We start from the raw sequence: 18654 nt of genomic DNA, 5'->3' as shown, positions 1-18654 counted from the left end.
CTCGCCTCCTCCTTGCCCATCCTTCAACAGTTTTACAACGTGTAATTATTTATCCTGATCAATTAAAGCCATTGAATCAGCTTCATAAAGGTTGCAGCGTGAAAGAAACCGCAAGGTGGTTTTGTAATGAAACTAACAGTGAGTGTGATTTGGATATGTTATGTAATTTTGAATAAGTATTGAAGTTGTTATTTGTCATTATTTAAATAGCTGGTTTTACTGTTTAACCAGGTGGTTCCTAGCAGTAATGTGCAGATTCTTCAGAAGGGAAAGACTCTAAATCTGCTGAAAGTGGCTGTTGAAGATGCTGGACGTTACAGCTGCAAGGCTATCAACATAGCAGGAAGCACAGAAAAAGACTTTTACTTAGATGTTTTGGGTAAGTTGTGGTTTTATGTTTCTTTTCATGTCACTAGGGAAGATATTTCTTATATGTATGGTATTACCTAGGTTTGCTTTTTTTACAAGTTTGCATTATGTCTTTACATATTTGATTTCCTCCGTGTAGTTCCTCCTACAATCATTGGGACAGTTGGGTCACGTGACCTCTCTGCCGTGCTCAATCAGGAGATAATTTTTGAATGCAGAGTCAAAGGTGATCCTTTTCCAACAATTCAGTGGTACAAGAACAGAAAGTAAGTAAAGAACCCTTTATAGCTGGTCCATATTTTTTGAGACAACAATACTAGGATCATTAGTTTAATCTCTCTCTCTTTGGTTTTAGGCCAGTATTTTTGGGTGACCCCAATATTGAAGTTTCAAACCGTGGACAACAGTTGAAGATAAAGAGTGCTCGTTTAGGTGACCAGGCACGATACCAGTGTAGCGCCACTAACGCAGCCGGAAAGCAGTCCAAGGAATTTAACATTAGTGTTTTTGGTATGCTAAAAACAAAATCTGTTACAACATGAAAAATTTGTTTCACATCAACAGAATATAACTAAATTTCCTGCATTTTCTGTCTGTCTATCCATCTGCCCACTCAGTGCCACCAAGTATTAAGGGAGGAAATGTGTCTTCTGAGGTGACAGTGGTTCTGGGTAATGTGGTGACTCTGGAGTGTGAGGTACGGGGTGTGCCTCTCCCTTCCATCACCTGGTTTAAGAACGGAGAGGCCATACTGTCCAGCAGACAGGCCCAGTATGAGGACCGAGGACAGTTCCTCAAGATCCTTAGAGCTCAGATGTCTGATGTTGGACAGTACACCTGTAAAGTCACCAGTGTGGCCGGTACAGCTGAAAAGGTTTATGAGCTGGATGTCTATGGTGAGGACTAAGGAGTGCTTTATTGTGGTTTTCTTTTTTTCTGGATTGTCTGACTTTCTAGGATTTTTAGCTTTTTACCTTTTGTTACCTTGTCTAAAGGCCTATTCAATCAATGGCTATATTTTGGAACAAAAAACATGCTCAGCTTGATTTTTAAACAAAATAATATTAGCTATTAATATTAAATAAGTAATAATAAATAAACGTCTTTATATAACACTTGTTCACATATGCTGTTCTCTGCTTTTTCCATTATGTAGTTCCTCCCTCTATCACTGGGGTCTCTGATGCTCCCACAGACATGAAAGTTGTGCTCAGTAAATCTCTGATTTTGGAGTGTGAGGCTCAAGGTCAACCTCCTCCCTCACTAACTTGGCTGAAGGATGGTTCACCAGTGACAGCTAGAGAGAACCTGCAGGTTCTAGAGCAGGGTCGAAAAATCAAGATCCTAAATGCACTACCATCTGATGCTGGTCGATATGTCTGCGTGGCAACCAGCATTGCTGGAGAGAAAGAGATCAAATATGATGTTAGCGTTTTAGGTATAAATATATTTACACACACACACACACACACACACTTAAACAAAACAATATCTGCAAAGACACTTCGTTGTCTAGGACATGGTAGAATAGTAAAGCTCTTCTAGATGTATTCTTGTCAACTGGATGTGTTACTCTGCTGTTGAAAGACCTTTTGCCATTCATCCATGTAACTTCATCCAAACAATACTGATCCTCTTCTCATTCAGTCATTAGGTAAATCTAATAAAAAATGTGTAGCAATCCTCAAAACTATTGTACCAATATGTTACATTTTCACCAGTCAAGACAAGAGTCTTGCTAAATATTTTCAGGCACCCCATTCTTCACTATCCACAGGAATTTAGCCGGAACTTGGTGTCTCGTGACGTGTTTATGTGTGCATGAGCCAGACAGATCTTGTTCGGCACATGGAGCTTGTGAACATCTGGACATCACTACTCTAATAATTCATGTGCAGCATTCATTCAATCCAAATTTGTGTTGTACATTCACTGGAATGTCTGTGCAGGAAATCAAGAGCAAAGTTGCTTTATGAGACAATAAACTGGTTAACAATGGAATGGAGATTAAAATAGTCTGTGATAGAAACTTAAAGAGACAGCATTTGCTGATGTGACTGAAGCATGTGGCATTCATTAACTATCTATGTGTGTCTGTGAGTAGAGGTTCTCACGCATTATTTCAAAGACAGTGTTGATCCATGCATTGTTTGATTAATAAGATGAACTAGTTCCAGAAATGCTGTAGTGTTTGATAGATTCTACTCTTATTTTGTTTGTTTATTCAGTTCCTCCTGTTGTTGATGGGGCAAGTGACACCACAGACACCACTGTCATCATCAACAATATTGTTGAGCTTGAGTGTCACGCTACAGGCACACCTACACCAACAATCACGTGAGAACACCAATACACACACATACTCACACTTATGCACAACTCTCTCGCATCTGTAACCTCACTCTCTTTCTCTGAAGGTGGCTAAAAGATGGTGTGCCACTGAGGCAGGGCGAGGGAGTAAGGATCACATCTAATGGCCGTCGACTGGTCATCTCTCGTGCTCAGGTGTCTGATACAGCAGTTTTTCACTGTGTAGCGACCAATGAGGCTGGAGAAAAAGAGAGAGAGTTTAAAGTATCTGTGCATGGTAATGATCAGATTTTGGTTTTATATTTAAAGGGATAGTTCACACCAAAATGAAAATTCTGTCATCATTTCAAATTCAAATTCATATGACTTTCTATCTTCTGTGGAACACAACCATTGGTGTTCGGTAGAATGTTAAGGACTGACAGCCTCATTCACCATTCAATTTCATTGCATCTTTTTCCATACAATATAAGTGAATGGTGACAGACTGCCAGTCCCTATTTTTCCACCTAACATCTTCTATTGTCTAAAGCACTGTGCTACGTTCAAAGACTGAACACTACATCTTATCCAATTTCTGTGAGTGCTAATTTTAAGCTCAATTTTTGTGCAAAGAGCAAGTGGGCATAGGTGGGAGTGTTTGCTCCATCTGTGGGTGTATGCGCACAAGCTGTGGATGTATTGTATTGTAAAAAAAAAAGCAACTCGCAATTTGCTATTTTCCTGAGAAATTGGTCATTGTGCTGGGACTTTTCAAAGCCACGTCAATAAATGAATAAAAAAATTCATTTATTGAATTTCGAATCAAATAAAATTCGACCAGTAAATATGAAGCGCTTATTTTAATAATACAGTACTTACATTCTCTATAATTTAACAGAGCCTACATACAAATCCTGAACCAAATTTTCCATGCATATAAAATTAACGTGTCACTGACATAGAAATATGCCTGACATTCAACAAGGATGCAGTTAATGCTCAAAAGAATGTGCACATTCACATAGTCCATATTTCTATTCATTTAATTCGTTGCATACAGTCCATTTACACTACCAAGTTTTTTATGAATGTGCTGTCTTTAGGGAATGGACTATATAATAGGATGCAGATGCTGCAATAACCGAAGAAGATCCTCAGAATCAAATTGCACTTGACCCAGACCATTAGTGCTTTGCACAGGCAATTTCACCAAACCCATTTGAACCTAGACTTTGTGCATGCTTTCACAAAAATACCAAAACTTCATGGCCATGGCCTTTGACTTTGTGCTGCGCTTGGCACTAGCACTCTTAAAAGAGGGCCTACAAAGTCAGACAGGTTTTTTTTAAACAAACATGAGAGCGAGTAAATGATGACATGAATTTCATTTTTGTGTGAACTATGCCTTGAATATCTATAATTTCCTAGAAATATTTAGTTGAATTTTTGCCTCCTCTGCTGACAGAGGGGATATTTTAGGTAACTTTTTACAGGCTTTTACTTGTATCTTTTATGTTCCTTTAAATATGTTTCAGATACAAACATGTAGTTTTGTGGTTACATTTTTCTTTCTATTTCTGTGGTATTTGTCTGTCAGTTCCCCCAACCATCCGTTCTACTGGTCCATCTGAGAGGTCAGTGGTCCTCCACATGCCCATCAGCCTTCAGTGTGTGGCCAGTGGAATTCCACCTCCTAGCATTACATGGCTTAAAGATGGCCATCCTGTGGACACTACACAAGAATTCCTGAAGGTCAGACTCCAAAGAATGACTTTAGTTCCCTAAAGCCTTTTAAAGGAAATAAGGTGTTTGGCAAGGTTTATTTAACCACACTTACCCAACAGTTCTGTTTTATAATACAGTTGTACTCTTCAATCTCCTCTGTCTTTATCTCTCTGGGGTTACATGTAGCTGGAGTCTGCCGGCAAGGTGTTGCATATAAAGCAGGCCAGACTGGATGGTGCTGGGAAATATACATGTGTGGCAACTAATGCGGCAGGGGATGCACAACAGCACATTCGGCTCAATGTGCATGGTAGGAAAAATATTTTTAACTTAGCTAAATGGTTGTACTTAAATACCTAACATACATCTACATTTAAAATGAAGTTATTTGTACTGTATATGTGTTTTGTAGAACCTCCAAGCATTCAGCATGCTGGAGAAACACTCAATGAAACCATTCTAGCTGGCTTCCAAATTCAGCTGAAGTGTAAGACAACAGGAAGTCCTCTGCCAGGTGAGTCCCACATTTCCCCTGTCTTAGGACAATATTAGGGTTCAGCTCAATTTGTCAACTTATACTATACACTAAAAGTATGTACTTCACTTTTGGACAGTACGTATCAAGTAAGTGTGTATCAAAAGAGTGCGCCCGTATACTACCACATCGTGACATTTATACTAGAGACCCCTTTGTCATGTACCGTTTGCATTTGCATGTAAACGTTTTCATCCATTTCAACTCATTACCTTAAAATTAATTATTGCTTAACTTTTACATTCATACATTTAAAAAATTTTGTAACAGTTTCAGCTTCTCATACCTCTCCACTTTTCTTCTACTGAAAATAAAGTTGTCACAAACTCTTCCTCTTCCATTGCACAAGGGGTTTAAAAGAGTATTAGTAAGATTGAATGAATTTACACTTCAAAAATTCACAGGAAATGTGTATCATTCGGGCACTTTTGGCTTAATGTTTTCAACACTGATGATTTGGGATACACAAATTCTAATCTTGCATTCTGTCTAGGATGAATAGTTTGCAAACTGGACTCCAGGTTTAAATTTGCACTTGCAAATAATAGATTCCAAAAATAGAGATAAATGCATGTATAGTTTTGACTGTGTGTTTTCACTCGTGCTGTAGCTGTGGTGTGGTATAAAGATGGCCATCCATTGAAAAGCACTGCTGGAGTGAACATACTGAGCAGAGGCCAGGTGCTGGAGATTGACCGTGCACAGGTGTCAGATGCTGGACTCTACAAGTGTGTGGCCATCAATGTGGCTGGCAGCACTGAGCTCACACACAGCCTGCAGGTGTACGGTGAGTGTGTTTGAAGGAGTTGGTTGTCAGTTTTTCCTAAATGTTACTAAAAGTTGTCACTGTTTCCTAATACACTTTTCTCTCTTTCAGTTCCTCCCACTATTTCCAGTAATGGAGGAACGATAACAGTGGTGGTGAATAATCCAGTCAGGTTGGAGTGTGAAGCCTCAGGAGTCCCTGTGCCCAGCCTCACCTGGCTCAAAGAGGGCAGCCCTGTCTCCAGCTTCTCAGATGGCATCCAGGTGTGTGTTTTTGTCTGTTGGTGGTAGAGTGGGGGTTTGGATACTGTAATGTGTACATATCCATATTTTTTGCGCTCAGCTCCACCAGCTTTGCTGGGCAACCAGCTTAACCATACGAGCAAGATGGCTGTGGTGGTTCATCAACTAAACTAGCTTAAAACAAGCACTAACTAGCATAAACTAGCTTGCAAATGCATGGGAATTCATACTCCTCCAAGCTGGTCTTTTCAGCAAGATAATTACAAGTTATAACCAGTTTAACTCAGTGTTCAAATTTCTCTCTTTTAGGTTTTGTCAGGTGGTAGGGTATTGACGATCCTTAGCGCACAGGTCAGTGACACTGGTCATTACACCTGTGTGGCTGTGAATGCAGGTGGAGAAAAGCACAGAGACTATGACCTGCGTGTGTACGGTGAGCCCAGAAAATTCTCTCACTTCAAACCCAGTGGCTTGTTTGCATGTAAATAATTTCAGTTGTTTCGAGTCTTAATTCATATGCTGACGGCTTATCATTTACACAGAAAAACAAACTGATGATTGTATGTGATTAGCATGAATATGAATCTTGTCAAAAATCACTTTTACATAAAGAGTGAATAATTTCTAATTTGTCATGCCAGTATGTCAAGTTGTTTTTAGCTCAATTCCCTGTTTTATAGCTTGTCGTATGGTTGACTGTGCTGAAAAGCAGACTGAATAGCTATGGTAATCATTTGTGAACCATTAACGTGTCTAGGAAATGTTTGGATTAGTGCATGTGTCTGAACACATGGCCAAGATTGGCGAATCATGCCAATGTTTAATGACTGTAAGAGATCATACTGCTTTCAGATAAAGAAATATTTGTGTTTATTTGTGTGTGTGCTTTTGTCCCCCAGTGCCTCCCAATATCATGGGTCAGGAGGTAAACAGCACAGTTTTTATTGGTCAGACAGTGCAGCTGCAATGTAAAAGTGATGCCATCCCTCCGCCTACACTGAGCTGGCGGAAAGACGGTCGACCATTCTTTAGAAAACCAGGACTGAGTCTATCAGAAGACAGCAGTTTGCTTAAGGTACAACACATCAACCAGCATGTAATTGCTTCATGACTGCTTCAGTTGCTTCATGGTGACTTGAAGCTTGAAGGTTCATGGTAGTGTAATATTGCTCATTCTTAGATTTAGGGGTTTAAACAAAGAGCCTTGTTGAGGAGAGGTGTGCTATTACTTTTCAGACATTGGACCATTGGAATATTTTTGGACTATAAAACATCACATTGACTTACATTGAAGAAGTGACCCAGGCCATATCAAGGAACCATTATATCATAGAGACTTGAGTCTATTGACTTGGACCAGTAAACAAGGTTCCCCTTCTGTCACTCACTCGACGTTGTGTCAATTGTAGTGACACAAGGGGTCTTTCTTGAGAGCCTCACGTACCTCTGGATTTGAGAAAAGGCCAATGAGAATTTGGCAGACAGAATTTGCATGTCCCACCCTTGGACATATGGGTATAAAGGGAAGCGGACGTGCGTCAGTCAGTCAGATTTTTTCTTCGGAGCGGTTGTGCAGCAGCAAGCTGAGTTTCACTACTGCTCCACTCACCTCTATCAGAGCATTGCTGTTGGATCTACGGTGCATTTCCATCAGCTTTCTGCGTGCGTCTCTCCTTCCCACCGGATTGAGGATGACCTGGTTGTCGATGGAGGCGATTTGGGGATGGCAGTGGGCTCGGTTTCGCCGGGTACCTCCCCACGAACCACCCACCCCCCAGCATGCTCGCTTGCTTCCATCCGGGTTCGAGGTGAGGGCGGCTCGCCTCACAGCCAGTCCGCATTCTCCTCCCTTACTAGGTAGGACCAACCACCGCGCCACTTCCACGTGTGGCTTGACAACCCATGTGACGTATTGGCCACATGTTACCTCCCCCCAGCCTGGACAGGATGTGGTCTCCGCAGAGTCTTTTCCCCCTGAAAGAATAGGAACGGAAAAGAACGCCTTCCCCGACGCGTTTTATAGCGTTAAGATATATGTCGCTCTATGACGAGAAACAAAGAGAGAAAAGGTCACGACTGGCCGGCTTGCTCCCATGATAGTCATGTTGTTTGTTCCCCCCTCAGGGGTGCTGGGAACCTAAGAACTGCATATAACACTTTTTTGAGGCATTGGGGAGGGTTACGTGCGGCCGATACAGTTGCTTTTAGCACGCAGTAGCTTGCTTGCACCTGTGTCAGCAACTCACTTAACACGGTTTAGTGCATGGCGTTTTTAAATGGGACCCCTTGTGTCACTACAATCAACACAATGTCAAGTGAGTGACAGAAGGGGAACGTAATGGTTACTATTGTAACCTCCGTTCCTTGATGGAGGGAAAGAGATGTGTCCCCCTTGCCATGACACTAGGCCTACCACAGTAAACGTATTACTCTCGGCTCCTCAGTGCAAAAACCTGACTGACAGACGCACGTCCGCTTCCCTTTATACCCGTATGTCCGGGGCGGAACATGAAAATTCTGTCTGCCAATTTCTTATTGGCCTTTTCTCAAATCCAGAGGTATATGAGGCTCTCAAGAAAGATCCCTTGTCGCTACAATCGACACAACGTCTCGTTCCCTGCATCAGGGAATGGAGGTTACAACAGTAACCATGACTTTTTCTACTGGCAAACACTACACACATTTTCTGCCAAAAATTATATAAAAATGTTATTGAATTAGATTTTGCATAATTTTGGGTTAAAAAGGAAAACAAAATTGTGTGTTACAATGACAAGGAAGGAGCTTGTTGTATTGTTTTTCTAGTTTACAAAGCATTATGTTGATGGTAATGTTTTGATTTTGGTAATGGTTTTCTATTGACAGATAAACAGTGTACACGTCCAGGACACAGGCAGGTATACATGTGAGGCTACCAATGTTGCAGGAAAAACAGAGAAGAACTATAACCTGAATGTGTGGGGTGAGAGCTAATTGTTTTCTACTGTATGTCAGACATTACAGGCTAATGTACCATGTTGCTGGCTGTTAAATTGCTGTCATTGCTTTATTTTATATTCTAACAGGGATTTTGGGTGGTGATGTCAGTAGAGATGTAACCGTACAGTCATGAGCCACTGTATTAAATTCCCCCCACCCCTGTGTGTGTGTGTGTGTGTGTGTGTGTGTGTGTGTGTGTGTGTGTGTGTGTGTGTGTGTGTGTGTGTGTGTGTGTGTGTGTGAAATCTAGGATGGAGGAAGCATGATCTGATCTATGACCTGTTTTACAGTAACTGCAGTGCATGTCAAATTGTTTGACTCTCTCCCTCTTTTTGTAAACTTATAATCCACCCCCTTTTTCCCAGTTCCTCCCAGTATCCGTGGATCTGATGAGGTGTCTCCTCTGACTGTGATTGAGGGCAGCATCATCACGCTTGTATGTGAATCCAGTGGGATCCCTCCTCCCAGTCTCACCTGGAAGAAAGAGGGTAAGGCTTATCTTCACTGTTTTCATCATCACCATCTTCCATATCCTTATAACTTTATAATTATGACCATCCTTGCTACATTTATCTTCAACTTCAGCCTCCTACTCCATCTGTTTTAACTAGGGCTAAGTGCTAACAGAAGCATTACTATTTCTATTGGTCATACTTAAGGTTTGGGATTTGACAAACCCCTAACTTTAGGTTTTAAACTTTGTTCATATCTTGTCCTGCCAAACTTTTGCTCAGGCAAGCATCTCTTGCATTTTCTTGAGTGAATTAAAAAATGTAGGTGTCTTGGACTTCTGGTTTAACATCTGTCATGTGAGGTCTTAAAGTCAGGAGATCTGCAAACCATCCTTTAAAATTTGCCTCAATACTGGATACAGTGTTATCTTTTGTGACTTACACAATCATAGATGATTTTTACAACAGCTGTACCTGATTTTTTTTTTTATTTATCGGAGTTGATACCATGTCTACAAAACATAGAAAGAAGGCTGATCCGACTGCTGCTTGTGGACCATCGTCAAAATCGGCTAAGTGTGACAAACATTCCTCGCCTGAGAGTGTTGCGATTATGGCTGCCATTAAAATGCTGGAGAGGGGAATTTATAGAAAAATTTTATGCACTTGCCGCCGTAATTTAAAAAGATTTGGAATAGGTCTCAAATTTGTTTCTTGGATAAAAATGATGTATATCACTCCCAAAGCATCTGTACGTACAAATAATATTACCTCTGATTATTTTTCACTATGTCAGGGAACAAGACAGGGGTGCCTCTTCTCTCCTCTTTTATTCACTATTGCCATTGAACCTTTGGCAATTGCACTACGTGCTGACACAGAGGTGCAAGGTGTGTTTCATGCTGTTCTAGAACATAAGATTTCCTTGAACGCTGATGATCTTCTCTTATTTTTTTTGAATCCCCTTGTTTCAATTCCCAAGTTCTTTCAATATTGGACTCATTTAGTACCTTTTCAGGGTATATGCTGAATCTCTCTAAGAGTGAATTATTTCTGTTGAACTGTGCTGCGTTAAAAATCTCATATTCAGGTTTCCCATTTTTTAATTGTTAATAGTCAATTTAGGTTTTTGGGTGTTCAAGTGACTCGCAGGCATGCTGATTTGTTTAAAGCTAATATTGTCCCTCTATTCAGTCTCACAAAGTCTTTGTTTCTGTCATGGAAATCCCTTTCTCTTTAATTAAAATTAATTTTCCCAAATTTGTATATTTATTTAAATATTTTCTCATATTTATCCCTAAATAGTTTTTTACCAACCTGGAAAAACTTATTTTTTCTTTTATTTGAAATAATAAATTATAAAGGCGAATAAAGCAAAAACACCTTGTGAAGCCGAAAGAGCTGGGTGGCTTAGCTTTGCCAAACTTTCAAACTTATTACTGGGCCACCAATTTTAGAAATGTGTTGTACTGGGTACAATATGGCCTCAAGCAGTGTAAACATCTCTGGGTTCAAATGGAGGCTTTTCTTTTCTCTGCTCCCCTATTCCTCCCACTCACAGTATTGATCAATAACCCAACGGTTTAGCATTCTTTGAGGATCTGGTCTCAGGTTTGTAGAACACTAGGTCTTGGAGTCTCTCTCCAGTTTCTCCCATCTTTGGCAATGTATCTTTTTCACCCTATGTTTTTGATGGGGCTTTTAATACCTGGAGAGCACAAGGCTTAGTAATAATTTGTCAGTTATTTATTGATAATAACTTTGTTTCATTTTTACAACTTAAAGAAAAATGTAAGGTACCTAACTCAGACTGATTTTCAAGTAAATAGTTCTCTGATTTTCCCCCTATTCCAGCGATATAGATCAGCATAAATGGAAAAGGGGTGCCATTTCTAGAATTTACAGTTTAATAAATACTAATGGGCCATTAAAGTTTCTTTGTGAGGATGACATGAAGATGACAGTGGACGGTGACACTTGGGACGCTATCTTAGAAAGAATACACAGTTCCTCAGTTAATTCTAGGCACTGCCTTATACAATTTAAGGTATTACACTGTGTCCATTAGTCTAGAGACCAACTCTGTTAAATATTTCCTCATCTTGACCCCACCTGCCCACGATGTGCTGTAGAGCCAGCCTCTTTGTGTCATTCATTTTGGTCTTGTCCTATATTATGAAAGATTTTGCGATTTATTTATTATAATTTGTTTTGTGCTGTTTTTCAGACATTTTGCTATGGTAATAGACCCCAACCTCCTGACATTCATATTGGGTGTTCTTCCAGAAAATATGAAATTAACAGCTATAACAACAGAACTTTCCACACTGTTGGCCAGATAACTTATACTTATTAATTGGAAGCTACCATCTCCACCATCCTTGAAAAGATTAAATTTGAGCCTTTTTTACACTATTTTAAGGAGACAGGCACTTATTAAAATCTGTTCTTTTCTCATTTTATTTTTGTGTAGATATATTTCTCCTTTCTTTTTTCTAATGTTATATTATAATTTGACTGTGATTTAAAGACCCCCTCCAGTCAAAATCAAGTTTTTAACCTTATTTACATGTCCATATGGTGTTTTTTTATATGCGAGAAGACATAGCATGTGTAAAATCAGCAGTCAACGCCATGGCTGAGCATTTTCACCTTGGAACTGCAGTGTACAAAGACAGTCTCAAAAACACAGATTCAGACAGCCAGGGTTTCATACGTCACAAAGCTAAGGAACTAATCCCGTCAACTTGCGGGGTGGGGCTTTACATATCAATAACATATGCTACGGAGAAGTTGCAAAAGGACGCAAAATGTGAGCCTTCATGTATTACCAAAGGATCTGAAAATATGAAATAAATGGGTGCAGTTTATTTGGAAAAATTGTAATGTCCCTGCAAAACTTCCAAAGAAAACTCAGGTTTGTAGTAGTAATTTTCCAGAGAACTGTTTTGAAAATTTTACCCCACAACAGATGGGTTTTGCCACTGTAAAGCGGTTCCATCAATTTATCCTGCGAACACAGCGTGTACGGGCCAACATGTTGATCAAGTTTTTTTTCTTGTGTTTTATAAATCTGCAGTGTGCTATATTAAGTTAGCCAACATTAGCATGCCAAGTTGTAGAAAGCGCTACATAAAATACATGACCATTGTGATACATCGACTTGTAGGCGACCCTGTACAATTCGCTCTTCTTCATTTCTTTTCCAGTTCAAACATATATGGCTGAATTACTCCAATATTACCACTTGCCATTGTGTAGCATTTAGTAATTTTACAGTGTACAGAGTTTAAGGTGAGCAGGTAGCCCAAGCTGCAGGCGAACGGTGAGTGGAGATGGAGGCAGGAACTAATTTGCATATTCATAGATCCACGCATACAGAGGCAAAGGTGTAGACTTATATCTAAGCCATTTAAGGCATGAAAGGATTGTTTTCATGGAAAAAAAACTTTTAAATATGTAATTTTGATTAACAAAGATTAGTTTTAGGGGTTACACCAGTAACTGGAGAGGGACATTTGTCTTTTTAATTTTTTAGATTTGACTTTTGTAGTGTATGCTAACTTGTAAGGATGTCCATGTCATCCTCGTAATGTGAAGCTCTGTCTTGAGTGGGTTTTGTAATTGTATTTTTTGAATAAAAAAAAAAGGTGTCTTGATGTCTATGTCTCAGGCTCAGAGCTAAAGGGAGACTCTCGGGTGCGTGTTCTGTCTGGTGGTCGTCAGCTGCAGATCTCCAGTGCTGAGAGAAGCGATGCTTCTTCTTACACCTGTCTGGCCTCCAGTGCAGCCGGCAATGTAATGAAAGAGTACAGTCTGCAAGTTTATGGTACCTCATTCTCTCTCACACAATATTACAAGCACCATTAAAGGATCCCGTAATCCCACTTTTACTACAATGTTTGTTATTTCCTTTGCACCAAACAGCTCGTCCCTTCATCAGCTCCTCAGCTCAGGGTCAGGATGAGGAGACAGTGACACGTGGTGGAAATGTCACCCTACAGTGTGAAGCTGATGGGGTTCCCAGGCCTGCTATTACATGGTTGAAGGATGGCAGACCTCTGAGCACCAGCCGCAGGGCTCAAATACTTAATGAGGGCAGATTGTTACACATCCAGGATGCTCAGGTGGCCGACACTGGACGATACACCTGCATCGCTGTCAATGTGGCTGGACAGACTGATAGGAAATATGACATCAACGTACATGGTAAAAAAGAAAGAGAGTTCAAGAGAGAGAGGAAAGAGAGATATATATATATATATATATATATATATATATATATATATATATAAAATTAGGTTTTGTGATGTCATTCACAAATTTTCACATTTTATATGTGTCTCTTCAGTTCCTCCCACCATCATCGGACAGACATTGGTGCATGAGAATGTGAGTGTCGTTGTGAAGAATCCGGTTGTACTTACCTGTGAAGCCTCTGGAATGCCACCACCAGCCATCACCTGGCTCAAAGATGGCCAACCAATCAGCATGTCCAGCTCTGTTCGAGTCATTTCAGGTATTCATTTCTGCTTCTTTGACTGTATTTGGCTTTGATTGGTCCAAAACGTCTACACCACACAGTATATCTCTGCTGAGTCCAGGTAAAAAAAACAGTACCGGCCAAAGGATAAGGTTAACCAGGTGTAATAACTCAAATAGAAATAGGTGCAACATGATAGTTACAGTAAGTGGCCAAACACCACAGATCAAAGGATAATTAAAAAGAAAAACAGCACGACAGATGTTCTCATAACGTGAAGGCTCTCCATTAATGACTTCCAGAGTAAATACAGACTGATCCTCTGCCAACAGCAAGTATAAGGTACATCCATCATTGTAACCTCAGACATCATAAACTACCAGAGGTCACCTCCGTAAAGTAAACCACATTGTAAATTAATCTGTGCTGAGCTATTCTCAGACTGTCAGCTGGGATGCCACAGACATGGAGCTGTACAGGAAACATAATCAAAACTCCTAGTAAAGGGCTCCTGGTATAATATTGAAAACGTTATTCCGATGGGAGTAATAAACATGTGACCACATTATTGATCATGACAGCACTGTCTCAGACCATCCATTGTCCATTCACTGACCATCTGATGTATATTGCACACAAAATAGCAAATTCTGGCAAATCCGATCAGATTGGTTGGCTTTACAAAACTTCCACGAGTAAGAGCACAGTTTTTTTTATTAATCCGCCTGGAGCTGTGTTAAGTAGGTACCAGGTTGATACTCTTATTACTTTTGAGGAAGAACCACTCACTGAATTTGCCAAAGTTTAAAAAGCTATCAGCATCGGGGCCTGGGTAGCTCAGCGAGTAAATACGCTGACTACCACTCCTGGAGTCGTGACTTCAAAACCAGGGCGTGCTGAGTGACTCCAGCCAGGTTGCTAGGGAGGTTAGAGTCACATGAGTTAACCTCCTCGTGGTCTCTATAATGTGGTTCTCACTCTCGGTGGGGCGCATGGTGACTTGTGTGTGGATGCCACGGAGAATAGCGTGAAGCCTCTACACATGCTATGACTCCGTGGTAATGCACTCAACAAGCCACGTGATAAAATGCGCGGATTGATGGTCTCAGACGTGGAGGCAACTGAGATTCGTCCTCCGCCACTCAGATTAAGGCGAGTCACTATACCACCATGAGGACTTAGAGCGCTTTGGGAATTGGGTGTTCCAAATCCGCACACACTGACACACATATTGTACATATGCACACACACATAAAGACCCGCACAACACATAGAGCCTTGATATAAACACACCCCTTTCGAATTGATTAATACAAAAGTTTATATATTATCCAAAATAACTTTTAATATCTATGGAATGCACCTTCATGTTCAATCTTTCTCTCTTTCACCCAGATACTCACACGTGGACACATACATACTGTACACACACACACACATACAACACTTGCGAGCAAGACACCGGGCATTAATGTCAATGGACCCCTGTGACTCAATACAACAGTTATTTAGCAATGGAAAAGCTACACTGCTGCTGAGAAGTCTACTTAAACTAACATATTGTCGATTTGAAGCGATGTTACTGCTGATGAGAGTCGCAGCAAATACAAGTAATCCTGCACGCAATCTCAGTTTTTTTCCTTTGGTTCTCTTGCTCATGCACCTACACCCACACACATGCACTACCTTGTTACTCCAGTAAGTGCTTAAAAGCAGTGGGCACAACCCATCGTTACTAGTTCTAAAGTAGTTTTCAAACTAGCAATGAAGGCTTGGGCTTTATCAAAGTAAGACGCTGAATCTGTGGTTGAAAAATGTTGTTTCACACACAAGAGCATTTTAGGGACATAAACCCCAAAAAGTGTCTTGAGATAAAACCCTGAAAGTGGTAACCATTGTATAAGTGGAATAATTGACTCCGGCCCATTTAATTATTGAAAAATAATGCACACCCGAGGTGTAACGGCCACTCTTTATTATTTTTCAATAATAAACAGGCCATTGTCAATTATTCCTTATATTATTTATTTCAGATAGCCCCACCTTAAACAACATGTTAAAACAAAACAAACTGTGGTTGGTTACTTAACAGGTCATTTCCTGTCAAAGGTGTAGTGGGGACCACTGCAGGAAGTCTAGCTATTCAAGACTAGGGACACAAGGGAATGAAAGAAAGGGACGTATTTGTTCAGGTGATCAGCTTAGAGCTCTCCTGAGGAATGAAAATTATTCGTTTACAGAAGCTGTGAGTGAAAATGGGATGTTTGCCTTGTGTTGGTGGGTTAAGCTCTGTTTAAACAGCTGCTGACTTAAGGTCTCTAGTTTCCTACCAAACAATAGGGACATTTATTCAGCCTTTTTTTCTGAGACAAAGTGAAACTCTTTCTCGCTGTTTGAGCATCTGATTAATTTTTCATTTTGCAGATGCAGCTCCCCTCAGTAAATACCAGATTCTTGATTTATAGCCTATTAAGTAATTCCCTAAGAGAACAACGCACAGTCTATCCTTAAGCAAATCTTTTTCCTGAATTTTAGTATTTGTAGAAATCATTCAGTCACAAAGCCAGCTGTGCTGTCATCAGTTAAGTGACAGTGGCAACGGATGATTTTTTATATGTCAGTGTCTTTTCAGGTGGGCGAAGCCTGCGTTTGATGCATGCTGTAAGCGAGGATGCAGGGAGATACACCTGCATTGTGTCCAACTCTGCTGGAGAGGAAAGGAAGAATTTTGACCTCAATGTCCTAGGTAACACAACATTTTACATAGAACAGTTTTGAAATGTAGGCCCTTTTCCAAAACCTAGTGAGCTGCCTCTCTGTTTGCTGTGTTCATAGACAGTTATTTTCTAAGGCAGCATCCTAACCACAATTGAAATGACTGATTTGAAATGGTCTGCTTCCAAAAAAATGTTTAATCGACACTGTCCGCAATTTTGGATGGACATTTTCAGAGCTTGTCACAATGCTTTCTGGCATTGCTTTATTTGCAAAGTATCCATGTGATGTTGCCTTAGAATCTGGCCAAAAAGAGGTGTCTTACAAGGCAGCATGCTTTAGTTGTGCTGCTTACTGCTTGAAACAGCCTTTGCCAAAAAAAATTGCCTAAGCAGCTTTTAAACAAAGCTTTATTTTAATCTGTAAATCTTTGTTTGATCAACCTCAGTACCACCCAGCATTGTAAACGAGGGCACAGTGGAAGATGTGAAGGTGAAAGAGAGACAGAATGTCATCTTTGCCTGTGAAGTCACTGGTAGGTGACACAAATCACTGGCCTGTCTGCACAAATATGCAGACAACATATGCTCTCAAATTCCTCTGTGTTTATGTCTTACCATTTGTTGACCTTTAATTTTTTGGGTTGCCTAGGTAATCCGGTCCCAGAGATTACATGGCTGAAAGATGGGCAGCCTTTGGCAAGGGATACAAGGCTACAGGTGATGTCAAATGGCCGTTTCCTGCAGATCAGTGGATCTCAGGTGGCAGACATTGGCAGGTATAGCTGCTTGGCCTCTAACAGCGCTGGAGACAGGACCAGACACTTCAACCTTAATGTTTTAGGTATATTTATGTTGCAAGATTAAATTGTGTCTCCAGTGGTCTTTTGTTAGTACATTTGAACCCTATGAATGTTTCTGTGCCCAGTCTCTCCCACGATTGCTGGTTCTGGTCCTGAAGGCTCTGCTGAAGAGGTTACTGTAACTTTGAACAGCCCCACCTTTCTTGTGTGCGAAGCGCAGTCATACCCCCCTGCCATCATCACCTGGCTCAAAGATGGCACACCCTTTGAATCCAGCCGCAATGTCAGGGTACTTCCAGGTCAGATCTTAACAGTTCCAACTTGCACTGTTCTGCTGCTTTTAGCTGTTTAAAGGGTTTAAAGGGAACTATCTCTTTAAAGCTAAATTATTACTTATTTTTATGCTTAATATGTCTTACTTCCTTCTTTAGAATTGTGATTAAAACTTTAACAGATACTGTAATAACCTGACTGCACTAACACACATTACAGTTTAGAACACTTGTTATCCTACATCTCACTGCTGTGTCTGTCATCAGGTGGCCGCACTTTACAGATCCTGAATGCGAAGGAAGAGGATGCTGGGAGATATACATGTGTGGCGACTAATGAGGCTGGAGAGACTCTGAAGAACTATGAGGTCAAAGTTTTCGGTGTGTTAGAGAGACAACATCACCACCTGTTGGTGTATAGGAATGTAACATCAATGTGTCAGTTCTCTGTAACCCGTTAGTAAATGTCCCTTTCCTGCAGTCCCTCCAGTCATCAATAAAAATGACATTCCAGTAGAGGGTCTGGTTCCTAAAGAGGTGAAAATCAAGGTTAACAACACCCTTACACTGGAGTGTGAGGCTCAGGCTATCCCAACACCTACATTAGTGTGGTACAAGGATGGCCAGGTATAAAACACATATCTCAAAAGATGCAAACTTTTGCTAGGTATACAGCTGTGATTTTTGAGTCTTGACTCTGCTGTTTTTCTCTCTCCATAGATCCTGAAAGCAGACGGTCACCTCACTATTACAGCTAACGGTCGGATAGTTCAAATTAAACACACTCAGATTTCCGATACAGGTCGTTACACCTGTGTAGCCAGCAACATCGCTGGAGAAGATGAGAAGGACTTTGATGTAAATATACAAGGTGAACTGGGTTTTACAAGCTTGAGTTGAATAAGAGTTAGAATATCATAGTGAGGAACTCCACTGACTATCCTTTAAACTCATACAACCAGTATGCAGAATTCAGTAGTCATTAGTTTGCTAAACCATAACAAAAAATAAGGAAGATTTCT

At 40.5% G+C, this 18654-nt stretch overlaps 1 protein-coding gene across 1 annotated transcript in view; it reads left to right on the top strand.

Moving 5' to 3' along the window:
* hmcn1 (hemicentin 1) overlaps positions 1-18654 on the top strand; it is a 123876-nt gene that overhangs the window by 71643 nt on the left and 33579 nt on the right. The window contains exons 28-53 of the mRNA XM_052098916.1: positions 232-379; positions 509-635; positions 725-879; positions 987-1265; positions 1526-1807; positions 2598-2706; positions 2787-2956; positions 4259-4413; positions 4573-4696; positions 4799-4900; positions 5532-5708; positions 5799-5950; positions 6239-6362; positions 6829-7004; positions 8795-8891; positions 9274-9396; positions 13034-13189; positions 13288-13569; positions 13712-13879; positions 16476-16589; positions 17007-17093; positions 17210-17401; positions 17486-17659; positions 17900-18013; positions 18114-18259; positions 18353-18503. Coding sequence (XP_051954876.1) covers positions 232-379; positions 509-635; positions 725-879; positions 987-1265; positions 1526-1807; positions 2598-2706; positions 2787-2956; positions 4259-4413; positions 4573-4696; positions 4799-4900; positions 5532-5708; positions 5799-5950; positions 6239-6362; positions 6829-7004; positions 8795-8891; positions 9274-9396; positions 13034-13189; positions 13288-13569; positions 13712-13879; positions 16476-16589; positions 17007-17093; positions 17210-17401; positions 17486-17659; positions 17900-18013; positions 18114-18259; positions 18353-18503 — 4084 coding nt within the window. The remainder of the gene's footprint in view (positions 1-231; positions 380-508; positions 636-724; positions 880-986; positions 1266-1525; positions 1808-2597; positions 2707-2786; positions 2957-4258; positions 4414-4572; positions 4697-4798; positions 4901-5531; positions 5709-5798; positions 5951-6238; positions 6363-6828; positions 7005-8794; positions 8892-9273; positions 9397-13033; positions 13190-13287; positions 13570-13711; positions 13880-16475; positions 16590-17006; positions 17094-17209; positions 17402-17485; positions 17660-17899; positions 18014-18113; positions 18260-18352; positions 18504-18654) is intronic.

The sequence above is a fragment of the Xyrauchen texanus genome, chromosome 30 (genome assembly GCF_025860055.1).
Source record: "Xyrauchen texanus isolate HMW12.3.18 chromosome 30, RBS_HiC_50CHRs, whole genome shotgun sequence".
Taxonomy (NCBI): domain Eukaryota; kingdom Metazoa; phylum Chordata; class Actinopteri; order Cypriniformes; family Catostomidae; genus Xyrauchen; species Xyrauchen texanus.
This window is presented reverse-complemented; position numbering and strand designations above follow the sequence as displayed.